Below are 22,300 nucleotides of genomic sequence, written 5' to 3' on the forward strand. Positions count from 1 at the left end.
CAGTAAAAATTGGATATGTAAAATGTACATTTGCATTTTGAAATTAATTTTATATATAAAGTACCACTGAAATTTAATGTGAAGTTTAAACATTCGCCTCATTTAAACTAAATAGATTATATTCAAATGTTTCAATTCGATGTCATTCAAACTAACTTTCTAATTCATATGGGACATACCCGCAATATTTTCGTACCAGCAAATTGTTCCTCCTCCTAAAGCATTTTTTATGCTATACTACAAAAATTAAAAAACTAGATACAAACACTGTATACAACAATATACTGTATTCGTGAGTACTGCAATTATAAAAGTTGTTACTAACAGTAATCTGTTAGACAAACTGTATTAATTAAGTCTTAATGGACAAAGTGTGCATGCATATGCACACACATATATGTATATATATAAAATCAAGTGTGTGTAAAAGATTAAGATTCGTAATTATAGAATATTAACAAAAATTATTTATAAAATTTATTTTATATATATTCAAAAATCTAACACTGTACAAAACATCTCGGTATGTATTGAATTTCTTACAACAGAACTTTCATTACATATTTATACAACTGATACATAATAAATATCGTTAATTACAACAAAATTAACAGAACAATCATCAGAGTTTTATTTAAAAATAACGGAATATTACTATTAGATAAATCATTGTCTTATCTGATTTACCATTGTTCAATTTTTCTTATTGCCTTGTTTAAATGTGTACATTATTATTATTATTAAAATGTAGTATTTTAAATTTATTTTAGCTGCATCTTTTATAATGTACAGCAATTTATTTTCAAATATTATGCTTGATAAGGCCCAACAATAAACAAAAAACAAATATATTGCATTTGTCAGATATGAAAAACAAAATATATTATGTGAATAAAATTGACTAGAAAATATTTAATAAATCAGGTAGTAACAAAATATGAGTTTAAAAAAATACTATCTATATAAACTTCAAAAATTCCATACCACATGATCAATTAGATGATATTACAATAATTTTTATTCTACACATCAAAAATGTTTCTGTAATTTCAATAGCTTCTAAATTATACAATAAATATTAATTGATATAATACAGCTGGCAATACTTCTTACTCTGTCCAGCAGAGATTTTGCTATGTATTAATAGAATAAAATTAGTACACATTATGGGATGGAAGACTGGAATTCCAACCATTTCTTAGTTGCTCACTTAATTTCTTCATAATATTTTCATAGTTGGGATTATTGGCTTCGTTGTTATTCTCCTGTGGATCAGCAGTATGATTATATAATTCCTTTGCATAAACAACTGACCAATCTTGTGAAAATGTTTGTGGAGAAAATTTTATCCATTCAGTATATCGATATTCTTTAGTTTTTATAGTATAACCCATAACTTTAATATCATTTAGGTCTGGTTGATCACTATCTTTTTGAGGATGTTGAGAAGGTCTGGGATATTGACTAAAGGCTGCTGTCTTCCAAGAAATAGTTTTAACATTGATATATTTTTGTTGATCAATTATATTTTCTATCAATGGTTTCAGGCTAATACCTTCTGTACAAAACTTGACTGACGTTGAATTTTGGGGGCAAATACGTGGCGTTTCCAATTCCATTATATCACAGACAGTTGGAAGTATATCAACTAGTTCAACTAATTCATCTGATTCCATGCTTTTTTCTAGATGTGTTTCATTTTTAAGTTTTCTTCCTTCAATATAATCTTGCAGAGGTATATATTCAAAAATCCTTCCATTTGTTTCTAATACTTTAGGAATGTAAATCAACAGAGGCACTCTCAATGCATTTTCAAAATTGCTATATTTTGCCCATTCTTGATGTTCACCAAGAGACCAACCTACAGAAATGTAAAAATTAAAATTATCTTTTAGAATTTAAAATACTGAAAATAAAGTTTTAAATTTCAAGAAACCCTTGTGATTATAAGCATTAAACTGAGTTCTAACTCAATTCTTTTCAATGCTTATTATCATGACATGAAATAAGATTTATATACAAACTGTTAAAAATTTCCAATTTATTTCAAAGAAAGAATGATTTTTATTAATTCTTTTTGAATAAAATGTGAAAATGAATGTGCAATATAACTATAACAACATTTGTATATTCAAAAAAGAAAATGTAATAAAGTAGAGAAGCATGAAAGAAACTAACATTTTTAGTCATATGACAATACAAACTGTTGAATAAATTCAAAATAACTGGACTTGTTAATGATAAACCAAAATTTAGGCACCCATCTGTCTCAAAACATGAAGTATGAAATGCAATTGTGAGAGACTAAGCAAATCAATTTATGTCACATACTATAACCTCAGTCCACTTAATTCAATTGTGTGAAAAGTTTTGGCATATTGTAAACTTTATTCTTAAATATTCTATAAATGTACATATTTTATCATTCTGTAATTGAATTAATAAAGTTATTCATTATTTCTCAGAAACAGATATCTACCATATAATATAGAATATATTATTAAATATTCATAAAATGTCATTAAAAAGAAATTCAAACATAGTATATTTCACTTTGGTAATATAAACCAAATAATAATATTGAAAATAACATTAGTAAATAATCTCTAATATTGTTAGCATTCAGTTCATATCAAAATTTTGCTTACAAAAGCTCTCTTTTGTAATCAAAATTTAATTATTATTTTTTTTATGGTGAACAGCATGAAAACACAAAGGAAAAAAGTGCCTATCAGTCTCAATATATAGTTTATAACACAATTGTTGTCAAAACAAGGACTTTAAACATTAAGGGTTAATCATTTTAACCATTATTTACTCACAATACAGCAGTTTAAATTGTTGGTATTGCATTTTAAATTTTACAATGAATATTCACTCATTTTATTTTCATGGACTTTTTTTTGTTTAAACAGATTTTATTATTTATATTTATGTATTCAATTGTGTTTTTAAGAAATTTACGGTAATAATTCTGTTTTCTCTCTCTTATCTTCTGTCTATATATGTACCTAGAGTTCAATTTATACAATTCTAAACAACAATTTTCTTATAAAATTAAAATTTTTTGAAGTCAAATGTAATTTCAAAATACATAAAGTTCTGTTTCAGACAATCAACTTCAAATAAAACATTTTACAAAAACTTAAAAATTGTTTATTATTGCAAAGTTTTAAATATTTAAGACAGTTTGTTAGAATCTAGCTTTTAGAATTTAATGAGATTTTTACAATATTTTCCAAAAACAGTAGAGTCTCGAAAACTCGGCACTCGATAACCCGACAGTCCGGATAACTCGGCAGCACTCTGGCAAAGCGAAAAAACCCCTAGTTAATTTTCATTATAGACAGCTTTATGCCTCAAAGTATTTTTCTGAGTTCTGTCTTATAAGATAAATTACTGTACACTGTGTATTCATTAATTTTCATTTTCCTGTAGTAAAGGTCTTCATAAAGTACTTTTCCTTTGTTTAAGGGTATTTGGGCAGTTTATTCTCTGTTGTATTCTCAAGCAAACAATACATACAAGTACAGTACAGTATTTTCTGAGGAAACACTCGTACTTATTCTTTTTTAACCCCATTCCCGATAACCTGGCATTTTCACAAACTCGGCCACCCTTCAGTCCACATTAAGCCAAGTCTTCAGGACTCTACTGTAGTTGTTTTTCACATATTACTAGTGATAGGTTAATGATGATATTTAAACAAAACTGTCATTTTAAAATATTTACATATAAGTAACTGTTTAATAATAATTTTACAAAAGAAATATTACCATGATCTCCAACAAACATAATCATTGTATTTTCAGCAAAATTATTTTCTTCTAATGTAGAAAGTAATTTTCCTATCAAATCATCCATATATGATATTGAAGCATAATAACCCTTCTTAATAAATTCCTGTAAAGAAAATTTCAAAGTAAATTAAAATATTTTGTCACTACATTTTAAAATTATGAAGATTTTTAAGAATTTACATAATTATTTTAAAAAACATTATCAAAAAGCAGAAAGCCAAATCCTAATAATTTGTTGCTCTATAAAAACAGAATATAATATAGCAAGTCTTCACTTAATGTCATCAATACATTCTTGGAAACTGATGTTAAGTAAAACATATAATAAAATCAATTTTACCATAGGTTAATTGATATAAAGATGATATAATTTGATTTACATTGTAAGGAACCAAGTCTGGCGTTATTTTTATTTTTTTAGTTTGCTTTTATTATATTTTTGTTTGGGGCTTATGTTTAGTTAGGACAAAGGTTTCCTCACCAATCACCCCAGAATGTTCAAAACGAGAAGATAAAAGATTAACCAACTCACCGACAACGAAACGACAGCGCCATAGCTAGAATTCGCACTCACGTGCACACCCGAGCGGCAGAATTGTAAGTCCGCCCTGAAGGGGGGGACACCCCAATAGACTTTCTAGGAACTTGTGTAACCTTAAACTAAACATCGCGATAATTGTTAAAGAAATGTTGTAAAAGGTTAACAAAGTATTGTCGAGAAATAAGCTACCAGATAACGAAGAGAAAACAAAAATGTTACGTGTAGATATGTAAATGAGGGGAGTGTCTCAATTAGAACTATGACGTCACCTCAGACTATAAGTACAGTAGCTCAAGTGAAGACAGACGAGGTGAGCTCCTGAACCGAAAGCGTTGGTCTGCTGGTAGCAGTAAACAAGGTGTTGAATAGGAAATCCTAGTAGGAGATTGAAGGTTCGATTTTGACGATAGGAAAAGAGGAAAGTCTTGAGTAAAGAAAAAGGTTCCGAGTATTAATTGAGGTGACGGTTAGGATTGATAGTTATAAGAGAATTTGTATCTAAGTTAAGAGTTGAATTTTGTTTTGTCGGAATTCCAAGGAGAATAGTTCTAAGTTAGAATAAGACTTAAGTTTGTCGGGTTGATTGTGATTTGATTTTTTATTTAATAAATTTGTTTGTTTGTTTATAAATCTTGTACATAGTATTTGTTAGACTTGATTAAACATTTATTATTGAGATTTTTTTGTGACTAACTTTGTCCTTAATTTATTTCGGTGCACGCTAAAAGTCCAGGCCTGGCAACTAACAAACGCGAACCCGCGTAAAGTACCCGTTAGGTCCCGGCTCTTTAAGAAAAATTCGTTGTAGAGCAACAAACTGAAGGTAGTACTTTACAACATTATTCTAATTGGAGTGTGTTGCAACCTCCAGCATTTATTTCCCATCTCAGACTCAATTTTACTGTTCATAAAGAAAATTCAACAATAATAATTATAAATGATAAAGTTTTCTTTCCTCAATAACATTATAAATATACTTGTATTGACATAAAATAATGCAAAGTGAGAAACTGCTGTTCAATAACAAACATTTTCCAAAATGTAGAAGTAAAATAATATCAAATAAGAAATCTTTTATCCATATTTTATAGACATGATTTTATTCTTGTATATTATTATTATGTTAGGTTTAGTGGGTTTTACTCGGTTGACACTGGTGGCTCTGTTCTATGCCGGAACAGAGTCAAGGCATAGCAACCAAAACAAAACTAAAATTAAATAAGTGTGTCAGTGTCTGTATTCAGGAATTTCCTAACAATGTGGCATGTATTCAATATAGTGGGCATCTGTAGTGTGATGTATGTATTTCTATTCAATTGTAATGTTCCCAGGCTTGTGTGTAGTGTATGTGGTATCACACCTGTACAGGAGAGAATGACAGGTACAATAAGCACCCTATCCATCCTCCACAGATGCCTTATTTCCTGGGCGAGTTCTGTGTATTTGCTAATTTTTTCAGTGCATGTGTTTTATACATTGTGAGTGTTTGGAATGGCTATGTCTATAATGTATGTGATTTTATTGTGTTTGTCAATGAGTGTGATATCTGATCTGTTGTGGTAAATTGTTTTATCTGTAATTATGGCTGTCGTAGTACATTTTGTACGTGTTGTTTTCCAATACTGTCTGTGGAATATATTGTAGTATGGTTCGTGGATGTCTACCAATTTGTGTTACTTTGCAAGCTCTTAGTGTATTATATTTGCTACTTGATCGTGTCTGTGTAAGTAATCTGTCTGTGCCAAGAGCTTGCAACCAGAAGTGATGTGTTGTATAGTTTCTGGCATGATGTGACATTTTCTGCATGTGTCATTTGTGAGTGTTGTATCTTTGAGTATGTGTTTTCTGTAGTTTTTAGTATTTATGACCTGATCCTGTATGGCAATCATGAATCCTTCTGTCTCCCCAAAGAGGCATCCCCGATCTAACCAGCTGTTTGACGCAGTCTTGTCAACAAAATCCTGGGCCAGGTCATAAGGATGCCTGCCATGGAGTGCCTTTCGAGCCCACGATTGCTTAATGGTGTCTATGCTTTTTATATGTTGTGTCAAGTCTTTATGATGTGAGTAATTAATGGTGTGTTATTTGAGTCTGCTAGAGTTACTGCTTTATGTAACTGTGATGTTTCTTGTTTCCTGTAGAAAAACTCTTGCAGTGACTGTATTTGTTTGTAGTGAAGGTTCACTATGCCAATCAGACCATGTCCATCATCTTTAAGTGGAAGGGTTAATCTTTCTGTGGAGGATTTAGAACGATGATGTTTATGTTTAGTAAGTGTTGTTGTTGTTTTTCTTTGGAGTTGCTCAAGATGTGCGTGAGTCCAATGTATAACTCCAAAACAGTATGTTAGTACTGGGATGACATATGTATTTATTGCTTTAACTGTGTGTTTTGCATTTAACTGTGTTCTGAGGATAGCGTTTAATCTACTTTGGTATTCTTTAATTAATCTTTGTTTTATTTATGTATGTTCTGTTACTTTGGCCTGTTGAAATCCTAAATACTTGTAGAACTCACCCTCTTACATGGATTCAATAACATCCCCATTTCCAAGTGCAAAATCTTCTTTCTTCAGGATTTTTTTTTCTATGAAGTGTTTTGCATTTGTCTAAGCCAAACTCCATTTGTATGTCCTTGATGTATGTGTGATTTGTAGGAGTTGATGAAGTTGTTTTTGTGTGGATGCATAATGTTTTATGTTGTCCATGTACATGAGATGTGACAGCGTAAACTGTGTTGTTTTTCATGTCTGATATTGTAGCCATATTGCATGTTGTTTATTTAACATGTTGGATAACAGATTCAGGGCTAGGCAGAACCAGAGAGGACTCAAGGAATCTCCTTAAAAAATTCCTTGCCTAATGAATCCTTGTTTAAATAAAAAATTCCTTGCCATTTGTTTGTATGGAAGTGTTACTAACCCTGAGATGTAGTGTTGTTCTTCAGTGCTGCATAGTGTTTTGGAAGAATGCAATGAGTGATGGATGTATTTTGTACATGTGTAGAATATGTAGCAGCCAACTGTGTGGAATACTGTCGAATGCTTTCTGTAGTCTATATATGCCATGTGTATGTTTCTGTGTTGTTTATGTGCTTGCCGTAGAATGACCGAATCTATGAGTAACTGTTCTTTGCATCCCCTGTGATTTCTATGTCAATCTTTTTGTTGTTCTGTAAGAATGTCGTGTTCTTCAACATGTTTGTATATTTTGTTTGTGATACAGGATGTCAATAATTTGTATAGTGTTGGAAGACATGTAATTGGTCTGTATTGTGTGGGGTCAGTGGTGGTGGTGTTTTTAGGTTTCATGTAGGTGATGCCCTGAGTAAGAAATTTTGGCATGTCTTGTGGATTGATGATGATGTGTGTTAGATGTTTAGTTAGTTCCTGGTGCAGTGATGTAAACTTTTTGTACCAGAAATTGTGAATGTTGTCTACACCAGGTGTCTTCCAGTTGTGTGTTCTGTTAACAGCGTAGCAAATGTCGTGTATGTTTATTTCAGCACAGGGCATAGTTGGTATGTTATTCAAGTTTCTGTTCTCCTCCTCGATCCAGCCTGCAACAGCATTGTTTGTAACAGCATTGGACCAAAGAGAAGACCAATAAGTTGTGAGTTCTTCTTCTGTTGGTGTGCCACTGTGCTGTGTATCAGTGTTTGTTTTGGTACTGATTTGTCTGTAGAAAAGTTTTTCATTGTTTGTGAATAATTTATTTTGTTGTTTTCGTAGTGTACATGTTTTGTATCGTTTGAGTCTACGTGCTTTGGCTGCGAGTTTTTGTTTTAGTGTATCGATGTATTCTGTAATGTGTGTGTTGTGATGTTCATGTTTTGTGTGTGTTTTGATTTTCTTGAAAATGTTTTTGAGTTGTTTCTTTAATTTGGGTGTTATGTTGTTTTTAGTGTATTGTGTCAGCCTGCCTAATTGCTGTCTAATGTCATTTATTTGTGTTTCTATTCTTCTCTGCCAGGCAGGCTTGTGATAGAATTGTGTTTTGTGTGTGTCTGTCTGTGAGTGTATTTTCAGTCCATGGTGTGTTACTACTGTGACTGCCCCAGCATAAACTAATGTATGAATGTCTGAGAGTGTAGAAATTGAATGAATGTAGTTTGGTAGTAAGTGAGTGTTTACATAATCTAGTGTTTTTCCTACTGCCTTTGACGTGTTGATTTTTGGTATTCGTGGTCTTTGTGTGGGATCTGTACCAGTATATTTAATGAGTGTTTCCTGAAATATAAGTGAGAGCGTATTAACTAATTCTATGTCTATGTTATCAGTGATGGATGGGGAAGTGCCTGCAGTATCATTAGTGGTACTTGTTGTGTGTGTGCTGTAATCAGTGCTTGTTGCTGGATTATCCTGACAGGTTACGTGATCTTCATTAATGTTAAATGTTTCTGTCTGTTGATGTATTTGATCAGCAACCTGTTGTTTGATAAGTTCAAGTGTTGTTTGTGGGATAAGGTTGTTGTGTATAATTGTTCGTTTTTGATCAACAACCCTTTGTTCGGTGACAGTGAGGTGAGGATATTGTTGTGTGAATATGTGGTGTAGTTGTTGTCTGTATGCTGTCATGTTTGTTTCGAGTCTTGTGATGGTGTAGTAAGTGCGGATGATAAATTCGTTCATTTCTGTTGTCCATTTCATCCGTTGGCGTGGTTTTCCAGCCTTTGTGGTCTGTGGATGCATTGCCACAGAAACACCAAGGCTAGGTTGATTCCTCACATCTGTTGAGGGCATTGCAGTAGCCATGCTTGGGCCAGCGCTGCTTTCACCGCCGGTAACCAAGGGAGACTGTGGCCTATTTTTCGAATGTGAGCCTCTGCCTAACCCACGAATGTGGACCTTGTTAACCCGGGCGACGTCCGAGCCGGTATCACACTTTGATCTGGTTACTACCATGATAATTATCTCCACAGAATGTGGGTGTGGTCACTCTTAGCTTCATTTCTCCCCATAGACCTTACTGGCATAAGTGTCCCTACCAGGAGCTTGTACTCCAGCCTGCATTGCTCTATGATTCAGTAAAATTACTGGGCTCTCCCACCACGACCAGGTGGTGACCATGGGAGAGTTGTTATTATTATTATTATTATTGTTATTTTTATTTATAAGGAACAAACCTATAATAATATTTGCATTCATACAAATATATGTAATTTAAATTTCGATAATACAAGTTAAAAACTTAGAATTTAAACATAAATCAGTATCATATTTCTCGTTTAACAGCCATAAATGAAAAATGATCACAGATTGTCAAAGGAACCATTCAATAGTCTTAAATTCAAAAATCATTCAATGACAGTTATATTTATGATGACAAAGTAGCATGGAGCATGAATCAATAAGAATTTGTGTTAAATGGAGATTCTACATATTGTTAGTCATCAAAATTTAGTAGTAATGCATTTATGATTATGTATGTATGTATGTATGTATATATATAAGTATATATAATCATATATATAATACATAATCATATAAATATATATAAAGCAAAATGGGATACAAGGTAAATTAGAAATACTGTATTTATAAAACTTAATAAACCTAAAATTTAACTTTCTTGAAGATGAAGCTTGGTGCTGAAAGGACTTTTCTTGAAGACGTTTAATCAAATACAAATGTATTACAAAATGAAGGATGGCAAAAATAAATATTCAAATCCAACACATGCAATAATTTTTTTATTTTAGCACTGCAGTATAATATTAGTAATACTATGCAAATTTATATTGACTAATTTGTTTGGAGATATTTTTTAAACATTCTCTTATATCTTAGAAAGATATTAAGCTTTCCATATAATTTCAATTTGGAACTTTATTATATATCCTAGTTTATTAAAAATATTAATTTATATTTCATATTCATAAATTTCTAAAATTTTTCAAATGCACTTACTTGAAAATCATCAGGTATTGGTCCATAAGGAAAACTGATGTTTAGTTTTTCTACATCCTGCCGAGATCTAATATCCATCCAAGGATTCCAAGCAACATCAGGCATACCTTTAGGAATTTGTCTATTTGGAGCAAGATCAATATGAGGATATAAATCTGAAATATTCAATGTATTTATTTTATTATTCAAAAATATATTATTACAGAATTGTTTCAAATGTTGTACACCTTACTTGCATATTCTTTAGGAAATTTAAATGGAATGTGAGGTTTATGTAGACCAACAGCTAGAAAAAATGGCTTATAATTTTCAGATTTTTCTTTAGAATAATTTTCTATAAACTTTTGAGCTTGATTTATTATTTGCAAATCTGGTAAGGTTCCCTCTGGTTGTTCCTTTACATTAACAGGACAATATAAGTTGTTAAATTTTTCAGTAGATGTGTAACAGTCCTAAATAAATTCAGTTTATATTTAAATAAATGTTTTATTATTACAAAATATATAAAATAGTATAACAATCTAAACAACATACACAGCAACAAGGAGACCCTATGGCTTTGAGGAAACAGACTTTGATGATCTTTAGGGTAGGGTAGTACACCATGTGAGTGTACTACCTACACTAAAGACCAAATTCATAAAATATCATTTATTGAACATATTCTTACAATTAGTCAAAAATCTTTGAAATAGCACCCTCCTCCATCGATACATTTGTGAAGGCGGTGTTTCCAGGCCTGGAAGACATTCTGGAAGGCCTTCTCCGGAACATCCTTTAGAGCTGATGTAACATAAGCCTTGATGTTTTCAATCATGTCCCAATATTTCCCTTTCATGGCCCCTTTTAAGCAAGGAAACGCAAGAAACAAACAAAAAAAGTTGGCAGGAGCCAGGTCAGGACTGTAAGGTGGCTGTGGAACCAATGGGGTGTGGGTCCTGGCCAGGAAATCATTGACAGTGAAGGTGCTGTGGCTTGGTGCGTTGTCGTGATGAAGTTTCCGTATGTCCTTGATGTCACTTTGGCAGCACGCGACTAGGATTTCAGTCTTTTGAACACTTCCAAGTAGAAAGCTGCATTTACAGTGGTCCTGACACGTGCGAATTTGTGGTGGTTAATGCCTCTGACGTCAAACAAGACAATTCAGGAGGTTGATGGACGTCCACTGCAGGGTTCGTCAGTGACCTCCTCTCGGCCATCCTTGAATGACTTGTGCCATTGAAAGACTTGTGATTTGGAGAAGCAATCACTCCAAAAGGCCTGCTGAATTAATGTAAAAGTTTCAGTGGCAGACTTTCCAAGTTTAATGCAAAATTTGATAGCATAACGTTGCTCCACAAAATGATCCATAGCTCTGTGTTACATTAACTCAAAACGGGGTTCATGGGAATGAACGTCCTCACACACCGGCAGCTTGGAGGCAAACGAGACCGGGCGAGTTTTGAAGCTAACACCCCACACCACCTAGCACAGCAGGTTAGAACTAGCTACAGCATANAACTCCTCACTTCCCACCCTAGGGGTCTTTTAAAGGTAATAAAAGAAGAAGAAAGATTAGCAGAAAATAAGGATGATAATTTAAGGGAAACGGAATCTGATCCCGAAAGACAGATGAAAGAAGTAGTTAAGGCTATAGGTGACTTGAACAACCGATTTAATACATTTATAGGACAGTCCCAGGAGAAAGAAGATAAGGGTAGAGGACGAAATACGAAATATTTCAGATCAAAGGAACAAGTTCATAGCGGAAACCGTCCACAAACAGTTGGCTTCGGCCGGAGAGGAGAAAATGATCGGGTGCATAGAAATAATACTCGTTATGATTTAGATAAGAGGAATAGACACGAGCCTTCTAGGAATAATCAAGATAATTGGAGAGGGACAGTACGTTATGTCAGAAATCAGCGTACGCCAAACCAATATAGAAACCCTCACAGATATAAAAGGAAGGGTCAAGGTAGCAAGAAGGANATAATAGGAATAGACACGAGCCTTCTAGGAATAATCAAGATAATTGGAGAGGGACAGTACGTTATGTCAGAAATCAGCGTACGCCAAACCAATATAGAAACCCTCACAGATATAAAGGAGGATCGGTCAGTCGCATAAAAAGAGATCCTTACATATTAATATATGTTAATAATATCCCTGTAAAGATGGGGATCGATAAAAATTTGGAAACGACCGTCATAGATAAGGGCTTGGCGAAACGATTGGAAGGTAGAGCATCTGTAATCCTTGGAGAAGAGAACAAATTAGATATTCGTCCAGGAAAAACGATTCCGACATTAGGTGTTGCGATACCCCAGTTTAAACTCCGAGGCCATAAATTCACAAATACTTGCAAGATAGTGCGTTCTGAAATTACAGCCCCTTGCATGGGAATAATCGGCAGAGATATCCTAGAGCGGGAGCAAATAGAAATAGACGATCCTAGTGGAATGATTATACTACCAAATGGAAAGGAAGTCCATTTTTGCTCTCCCCGAACCCCAAGGAAAAATTATTTAAAAGGAGAACCGCAAGTTGATAAAGAAATTATCAAACGAAACGGAAGTAGTTACGGAGGTAAAACGCAGAAATCCAGACAGAATCAAATGAATAGAAATCGTAAGGAAGTCGATTCAAAGTATTCAGAAGCTAGTATATTACGAAGTGTGCGGGTGTCACCTCACCGCCGACCCCATTTACAAGCACACATAACTAATCGAACAACTAAAAAGAAACAAGGTATAGCGAAGAAGAAGATAAAGAAAAAGGCCGGGCGTAAGATTCAACAAGAAAATAAGAAGAAAACTTATAGCAATCCCATTGAGGAAACAAAAATAAATGAAAGTATGAAAATTAACCAGGATACTAAGAAGGGAACAGAATCCTCTGAGGAGTCAAGGGCTCAAAAACGAGAAGAGATAATAGATAATGTCGAACCAATACATGAGGACGAAAGGAACGTAGAAACAAGTCGTTTAAAGGGTACTACATTGGTTGAACTATACCGACTATTAAGTTTATTAATATACCTAATAACCCTTATTCCGGGGAAAAATATAAAGGCCGATGATACAACAAGAGAAACTCAGGAGATTGAAGAAGGTGAACCGAAAGTAGAAACCTTTAAGAGCAAAGTGCCAGTGGCCGTCTTTGAGAGGCACAAGGATTACCCTATAATGCAACCTAATAAAATTAGAACTCCAAATAAGGGCGCTAAGGTTCAAAGAAAGTAAAAATCCGTAAGGTGATAATAAAATATAAGAGATATTTAAATAGGAAGTCGCTTATCAATGCCGATATATTGTTGAATCATCCTTATTACTTCCCTTCTTGATTAAGGAATACAAGTAGCAGATTAAATAGAATAAGGAAAATTACGAAAACTTGAACTCACCTCTCAAGCTAATAGTAAATCCTATGTAAATCAGATAGACGATATAGTCATACAAGAAATATATAGAGGAAGTAGATTAAGTATATTATAATCGTAATAGAGAACAAGGATTTTGGAGTCCTTATAAATACCCCTTAGAAAGAAAATAAAGAAAGAATTTTGTTTAGAAAAAGCGAAACTACGTCATAACAAGCGGAACTGGATAGAGCGGAAACGGAAAAAGCCGATTCACTTCGATGCCGCATCTCTATAGAATTATAGAAGTTATATTCTATCATTAGTAGATTGTTTCATTCTGGAAATATCGAAGGTGTTAGATTTATTTAGTTAAAAATATTAGGCAAATAGTTACTAGCTGTTCAACTAAATGGGATAAAATTTTTCTTTTCATTGTATTAAGAAAAATGGAAGATGATAAAAATTTGAAGATAAGGGAGTTCCCCTTTATATTATAACAATTAAAATATTTTCTACAGGTGGAGAACGCTCTCCTGAAATTAAAANAACCGATAACAATAGGAAATATCTAAATCCGGATATACGGGTGAATTTATCACTCACTTCGTCATATTACTTCCCTTCCCAAGTATGAGATATTGAAGGAATAGCTTAAACCGAACGATAAGGAATTTACGAACCCTTGAACTTACCTCTCAAGATGATAGTAAATCCTATGTAAATCAGTCGGATAAAATAATTAGATGAAAATTTTTATATTGGAATACGAAGTGAAATAAATCATAGTAATACTAAGAAATAAAATAAAAAGAAAGGAAATGAAATCGTACGCAAATAGAAAAACTCGATAGAACTTTTAAGCATTCGAGATTGCGGAACTATACAGGACAGGAAAAGGAAGATGACGCAATCCATCGAGAAACTAGAGAATTAGAAAAATATTACTTCCCACATTAGTAGATCAAGTTCTTCCTAAAGAAATATCAAAAATGTTGGTTTCCTTGAATTTGATTTAGAATTAATGTTAAATAGTACTAAGAGAAACAATTAATTAAAAGATAGAGTTATTTCATGAGCTATATCCGAGGAAAAAGAATAATAGACATTCTTGAAGATAAGGGAGTCGATCCCTGATAGAAGACAAGAGTCCTTCGAGAACTTATTAAAAATATAGAGATATGATTTAGCATTTGAAACTATCATGAGAAATATAGAATTTGCGATGCAAGAATTTCACACACAAATAATTGAATTAAGAAAAGCTATTGACGTTTTAGAGCAAGGAAAATTAAGCTCGTATTTTATCTCAAAGGAAGTGATGTATCGTACACTACGAGAAATACAACCACAACTTCCGGAAGAGTATTCATTGATAGAACAAGTCAAAGCTGACACTCTCTTTAAATTTTACCAGTGGATTACTACAGTTGCTATCGCACTTCCAGGAAAATTAAGAATTTTCGCAAAAATGCCATTGAAAACGCCTAGTGGATATTTTGATGCTTACGAAATTTTAGGATTACCTACATATATTCCTGCATTGAAAGCTTATGCATATTTTAAGACTGAATATCCCATTTTAGCATTGTCAATGGATCGTCAATCGTACATGTTGTTACGTCATCACGAATTGGCTGTTTGCCAAATCTCACAGTTTGTTGTTTGTTCACCGGACGTTCCGATATTTCGAGCTCCACATCAGAGCTGAGAATATTCTTTATACATCGGAAATGATCAGAAGGTAACAGAACTTTGTTCAAAAGAAATTGTAAAGGATTTTTGTCCAATTTTTAGAAGAATAGACAAGCAAGGAACATGGGTATTTTCTACACCCTCTACATTAGTATTAGTAGTGAAATGTTCTGCTAGACAAAATTTGCATTCATCACCTTCTAATATAAGTAAATTGAATAATGTTGGAATCATAAGATTGCCAAATACATGTATAGGATACTTACCTGGAATTATCCTCACTTCGCATTTTCACATGAGATCAACTGTTCACACAGGAAGCAGTCCTAAGTTTATTATACCTCCGATTGAAACGATATTTTCCAAGATGGAATTAGAGAAGTTACAAGAGAGTATAAATACTATAGGGAATCCTGAGAGGAATAAAGAGAATTCTAAGAAGCAAAAAGATGATGATATTAAGGTAGCAGAAAAATCATACGAGCAAATGAAGAAAGATTTGGATAGATTATTGAAAGAAAATGAAGATCTTTTTATATCAAACACTCCAACAATTCCAATCACATACATATGGATTATCCTTGGAAGTATAGGAATATTAATTCTACTTATCTGCACATATTATATAGTCAAGCATATTTGTTGGAAACGAAGATTTGAGAAGAGGATCAAGGAACTGTCACAACAGGACATTCCACTTCAAGAAATTCCTCAAAGAAATAATGCAGAAGAAGAAGAAACGGAAATAGTCGAACCAATTGAAAGCTCCACTGAACAAGCTTCAAGCTCAATACAGACAAGGAAGCATTTTGTTCGAACATATCGACTTTAGTTCGACCATATAGACTTTAATTTAAAATTGCTTTTTGAGATGATAATTTCATTCTTGATTGAAAATTTTTGATTATATAATGATCGATTTTAGTTACATATATCTTTAGTTTGTAAGTACCTTTCCTAATAATAACAAAAAGCTTATTTAAAGGAATGTACACCCCACTCAAATTGATAAACTAAAGTGATTGATTAGAATAGACATAATATTGTATAGAATAGTCTAGATATAAGACTTAGAGTAGTATTAAGAGAGAGAGAGACATTAATAGAGATATGTATTTGTTAAACATACTACCTTTAAAATGAACAATACTTTGGTGAAAAAGAACTTTGCCCCAAAATGGATTTCAATGACCCTGGAGTCATACAACCTTTAATGAACTCAACCACCTGAACTTTTGTGGTTATGTTAAATGAAATTTTAGCAGAAAAAGAAGTGTGTCAACATACAAGAAGAAGACACATTATATCATTTTGAACTACACAGTGAACTTTGAACTGTTAGCAGGTGCTTTTTGAAACAAGAAGACATCACATGATCTTTTAATATACCTGAAATTTTTGCAACTATAAGAAGTCAGCCAATAGATGTGCTGCCCCAAAGACTCTCACACTGGTGTTAGAACTATGTCCACTTTTACCGTCAATTCCAGACGAAGACACCTGTGTTCATTGTGTTTATTTTAGTAATATTATTAATCTGATGAATTGTTTATTATATTATTTCCATGTATTTCAATTTTGAATTTAATTTGAATTATTGTATACTTTTATGATTTCATTATTATGTATAACGCAATTTTGAGAGAGAGAGAGAGCAATTCGAACTTATGTATTGCAGTGAAAAATCACGCCTTCTTTAAATGTAGTGTGATTTTTGAAGATAAGACAGTAATGTGAGATCCGAAAGGCCCTGGGTCTAATTTGTGAATTTTTATTAAATATGTTTAAATATAGACACGAAATATTACTTCGTTTTTGTGAAAAAAATATTGTTTTAGACGTGGGAAAAACCAGATAACAAATGTTATTTCCTTTCATCGAAGAGAACATCCTCTGTTTTTCCGTATCTGGTTAAAAATCTCGCTCAGATGGGAAATGGTTACCCCTCATTCATCCCCCTTTCGTCCGTTCTCACGAAAGAGTTACTGGACGATGATTGGTCGAAATTCAGGCAATATAAAGGAAATCTAGTCCAAATTCAAGGAGTTCTTCGACAGATCCGAAGCATCCAGACTCCACGCAGTTTTCCTCCCGATGGCCAACGCCCATAACGGAGTCCGATAGACTAAGTCCCGAGTCTACACTTAGAAGAAGTGATATTTTTATATTTTGTGCACGAATTAATCTCCCTTACGAAGGTAATATGAACTCTATCTACAAGGTGTCCTATATCTACAGAAACGAAGACGACAACTAACAGGTCGTATGTTTAGAATCATTTTGTGAGCTCTCTCTCTCGATCGCGCCTTTGCATAGATTCAGTCGTAGTCTATAGCTTGTCGTATAATCGTTGTATTTGGTTATTTGTATACGTTTGTTTGAGATTTATTAAATTATACTTATGTTTATTATACAAGAATGTCTCCTCAATTTATTCCGAATCAGATCGTAAACGCGTGTTAATCCGCGTATAATAAGATCGATTAACTGGTGTCAAGGAATCCTGACGTAGATCCGAATCTCGTGATTTGAATCATTATTAAAAGCCCTCCTTTAAGGACTGTTAAGATCGGATCTTACGATTCGAATCTCGGAGAACTATTCTCACGGAATAGGCCGATTAAGTGGTACTACGATCCTAAGCGGAGTTGTACCCCCGGCTAATCTCACAAGTGGTGTAGCAGGAGTGGGGTCTTGAACTTGAAAATAGAATCTCACAAGGGGTTTTCAGGAGTTTTGAACCTAAAAATCCGTAGAAAATCTCACATCTGGTGTCGCAGGAGTGGTTCTGGTTCGGATTGATTCGGATTGAGAGACAACTAGTTGATAAGTTAAAATAAGATAATTTTTAAGTTACCTATAAGTTAAAATGGAGAGAGATAGAGAACCTCCGCGAGCGGCGTTAGCTGGCAATCCAATAACGTTAGGAGGATTAGGTGGAATGATTCCCCTCTTACCGGTCTTCTCAGGGGACGCAAAAGGTCCAAAAGTATCAGAATTTTTCGATACGTTAGCGGATGTGACTAGAGTGGCAGCATGGTCGAAGGCACAAACGCTGGCTGTAGCTAAATTAAAATTGACTGGTATTGCCCGGGAATTCGTGCGTAAGGATCGGCGAATAAAGGACATAGATGATTATGAGGAATTTAGGAAAATAATGTTAGAACGTTTTGAGAAGGTCCCATACACATATCGAATCCAGAAATTCTACGCGTGCGTCCAGGCCAGAGATGAGGACGTACAGACATTCGCCGTACGACTCCAGGCTTTAGCTGAGGAGGTTGAGATTGAACACGAAGGCGCGAACGAAGCCGAAATAGAAGTCATAAAACGAGTTAAAGAAAAGGAACTGGACGAGAGGTTGAAAGTCCAATTTATGAATGGTGTAGACCTCCGGATAAGAAAAAGGATTATGTCCAGAGAACCCGAGACCTTTGACCAAGCATTGAAAATTGCAATAAATGAGGAGAATATCGAGCTCCTCACTTCCCACCCTAGGGGTCTTTTAAAGGTAATAAAAGAAGAAGAAAAATTTGCAGAGATTAAGGAGGATAATTTAAGGGAAACGGAATCTGATCTCGGAAGAGAGATGAAAGAAGTAGTTAAGGTTATAAGGGATTTAAGAAATCAATTTAATACATTAGTAAGGCAATCTCAAGAAGAAAGGAATAGGAATGGAGAACGAAGTGCACAATACTCCTGACCTAACGAGAGAAATTTTAACGGAAATCGGCAACCAAACCCTAACTTCTGTCGGAGAGGAGTAAATGATCGGATACAAAGAAATAATTATCGTTATGATTTAGATAATATGAATGGGGATGAGCCTAATAGAACTAATAGATATAAAAATGACTGGAGGGGTGTGATCAATAGCGTAGAAGAATCAAGAAGGCGACACCCCAGGAATTTCCGTAAGGAGAGAAAAACACGTCCCAGGTATAAAGAAGGAGCAACAAATCCGAAATGGAAGAAAACTTTTTGGAAAGGAAGGTTAAACACCGTTGGTGCTGAAATTAAGCCTATCGTACTTGTGTACGTTAATAATATACCTATAAAGGTCCTAATCGATAAAAATCTCGAGACTACTGTCATAGATAAGGGCTTGGCGAAACGGTTGGAAGGTAGAGCATCCGTAATCCTTGGAGAAAAGAACAAAGTAGATATTCGTCCCGGAAAGGCGATTCCGACATTAGGTGTGGCGATTCCCATATTCAAACTCCGAGGTCATAAGTTCGCAAATACTTGCAAGATAGTGCGTTCTGAAATTGCAGCCCCTTGCATGGGAATAATCGGCAGAGATATCCTAGAGCAGGAGCAAATAGAAATAGATAATCATAATGGAATGATTATACTGCCAAATAAAAAGGAAGTACATTATTGCTCATCTAGGTCACCAAGAGATAATTATTATAAAAAGAAGTTAGGTAGAGTAGATAGGAATCGGAAGGAAGTCGACGTGAAATATTCAGAAGCTAGTATACTGCGAAGTGTTCGAGTGTCTTCCCACCGAAGGCCCAATAGGAACGAACACATAGTGACAAAGCGAAAGACAAAACACAAGTCGAAAAATAAAAAGGCCGGGCGTAACTTGACTAAACTGAAAAATAATATGAGTACTGAGATAAAGATAGGGCGTAACAAAGATAATGAAAGGAAAATTCGGAGGGACTCCATTGAGGAAACAAAACTAGACGAAAGTATGAAATCTTTTCAAGAGCCTCGTCAAGAAAATACGATAAAGGAAAATAAGGTAGAACTCAGAGGCGACCGCAGAGAAGAGATGAATCGCTCTAGAGGTCAATTAATAGCGGATCTCTATAAATTAATATGTCTACTGATGTCGTTATTAAAAATTATCTCCGGCAAGAATATGAATACGGAAGATAAAATAACAGAAAATAAGGAAGTTGAATTGGAAGTAGAAGAACCTTTTAAAAGCCGTATACCGATAGCTATTTTTGAAAGACATAAAAATTACCCTGTAATGAACCCGGACAAAATTATGAAGGAGAAACGGAAGAAAACAAAATATATAACTGGAGGAAATAATTAAATAGGAAGTCGCTTATCAATGCAGATATATTGTTGAATCATCCTTATTACTTCCCTTCTTGATTAAGAAATACTAGTAGCAGATTAAACCGAACGATAAGGAATTTACGAACACTTGAACTTACCTCTCAAGATGATAGTAAATCCTATGTAAATCAGTCGGACAAAATAATTAGATGAAATTTTTATATTGGAATACGAAGTGAACTAAATCATAGTAATACTAAGGAATAAAATAAAAAGAAAGGAAATGAAATCGTACTCAAATAGAAAAACTTGATAGAACTTTTAAGTATTCGAGATTGCGGAACTATACAGGACAGGAAAAGGAAGATGACGCAATCCATCGAGAAACTAGAAAATTATTACGTCCACATTAGTAGATCAAGTTCTTCCCAAAGAAATATCGAAAATGTTGGGTTTATGAAGTTGATTTAGAAATAATGTTAAATAGTACTAAGTGAAGGAATTAATGAATCAATGATAGAGTTTGTATATACATATTTCGTGAGCTAAATCCGAGAAAAGAGAATAATATACATTCTGAAGATAAGGGAGTTCCCCTTTATATTATAACAATTAAAATATTTTCTACAGGTGGAGAACGCTCTCCTGAAATTATAAAGACAAGACGAAGCTCATTTCTCAAGAAAGCTTACTCACACTCTTCAATAATGAGATTAGACACGAAGATGAGGTCCTCGATTACATTCGTCTTCCAAATTTGCATCCTGATAGACGTAAAATGGAGTTATAGAGCTCAAGAAGTAAACGAATTCGAGAAAGGTGTCATTTTCATTCACAAAGAGAACTTTTTGATGACATCTAGTCATTGGACATTGATCCATGATTTCGATTTCGATCATTTTGATCAACAAGTAGAGTTTTTAACACAATCTCTTGAATCGTTAAGAACCATGATCGTAAACAGAGAGCGAGCATCAACTGAGAAAAGAAAGGATCAAGCAAGACGGATCTTACCTACAAATGGATACGAAATACTTATATCATCTTTCTCGGAATACAAAAGAGACTATTATAATTTAAAGGGATTAGTTACACTTGATAAAGAAAGTAGAAAGAGAAGAGGATTAATCGACGTAGGAGGAAAAGCATTGAAGTTTTTATTCGGAACAGCTACATCCGAAGATATCGAAGTTTTAAATGGAGAAATTACAAATATAAAACGTATTAATAAAGGTATAATTCATTTAGTACAGTCACAAGCGACTCTTCTAAACGATACTTTGAGAATAAGTAAGAACAACAGGCAGAAAATAAATAATTTGTCAAGAAGACAAGATTCCTTCGAGAACTTACTAAAAATATATCGATATGATTTAGCATTTGAAACTATCATGAGAAATATAGAATTTGCGATGCAAGAATTTCACACACAAATAATTGAATTAAGAGAAGCTATTGACGTTTTAGAACAAAAAAAATTAAGCTCGTATTTTATCTCAAAGGAAGTGATGTATCGTACGCTACGAGAAATACAACCACAACTTCCGGAAGGTTATTCATTGATAGAGCAAGTCAAAGCCGACACTCTCTTTAAATTTTATCAGTGGATTACTACAATTGCTATCGCACTTCCAGGAAAATTAAGAATTTTCGCAAAAATGCCATTGAAAACACCTAGTGGATATTTCGATGCTTACGAAATTTTGGGATTACCTACATATATTCCTGCATTGAAAGTTTATGCATATTTTAAGACTGAATATCCCATTTTAGCATTGTCAATGGATCGTCAATCGTACATGTTGTTACGTCATCACGAATTGGCTGTTTGCCAAATATCACAGTTTGCTGTTTGTTCACCAGACGTTCCGATATTTCGAGCTCCACATCAGAGCTGCGAATATTCTTTATACATCGGAAATGATCAGAAGGTAACAGAACTTTGTTCAAAAGAAATTATAAAGGAATTTTATCCAATTTTTAGAAGAATAGAC

General features: G+C 33.7%; 1 protein-coding gene across 2 annotated transcripts in view; it reads right to left on the reverse strand.

The window, feature by feature from the left end:
- Positions 1–882: 882 nt before the first annotated feature.
- The window catches only part of LOC111634598 (iduronate 2-sulfatase-like), a 40,180-nt gene continuing 18,762 nt past the window's right edge, over positions 883–22,300 (reverse strand). Inside the window, exons 4-7 of one of the 2 annotated variants that reach the window (XM_023379420.1) lie at positions 10,482–10,701; positions 10,250–10,404; positions 3,777–3,903; positions 883–1,861 (exon numbers count right to left, since the gene is read on the reverse strand). In XM_023379420.1, coding sequence (XP_023235188.1) covers positions 1,155–1,861; positions 3,777–3,903; positions 10,250–10,404; positions 10,482–10,701 — 1,209 coding nt within the window. In that variant the 3' untranslated portion in view covers positions 883–1,154. The remainder of the gene's footprint in view (positions 1,862–3,776; positions 3,904–10,249; positions 10,405–10,481; positions 10,702–22,300) is intronic. The other variant, XM_023379419.1, reaches the window with a different exon arrangement.

Source organism: Centruroides sculpturatus, unplaced genomic scaffold (assembly GCF_000671375.1).
Source record: "Centruroides sculpturatus isolate CEXI.00-Female unplaced genomic scaffold, Cexi_2.0 scaffold847, whole genome shotgun sequence".
Lineage (NCBI taxonomy): Eukaryota > Metazoa > Arthropoda > Arachnida > Scorpiones > Buthidae > Centruroides > Centruroides sculpturatus.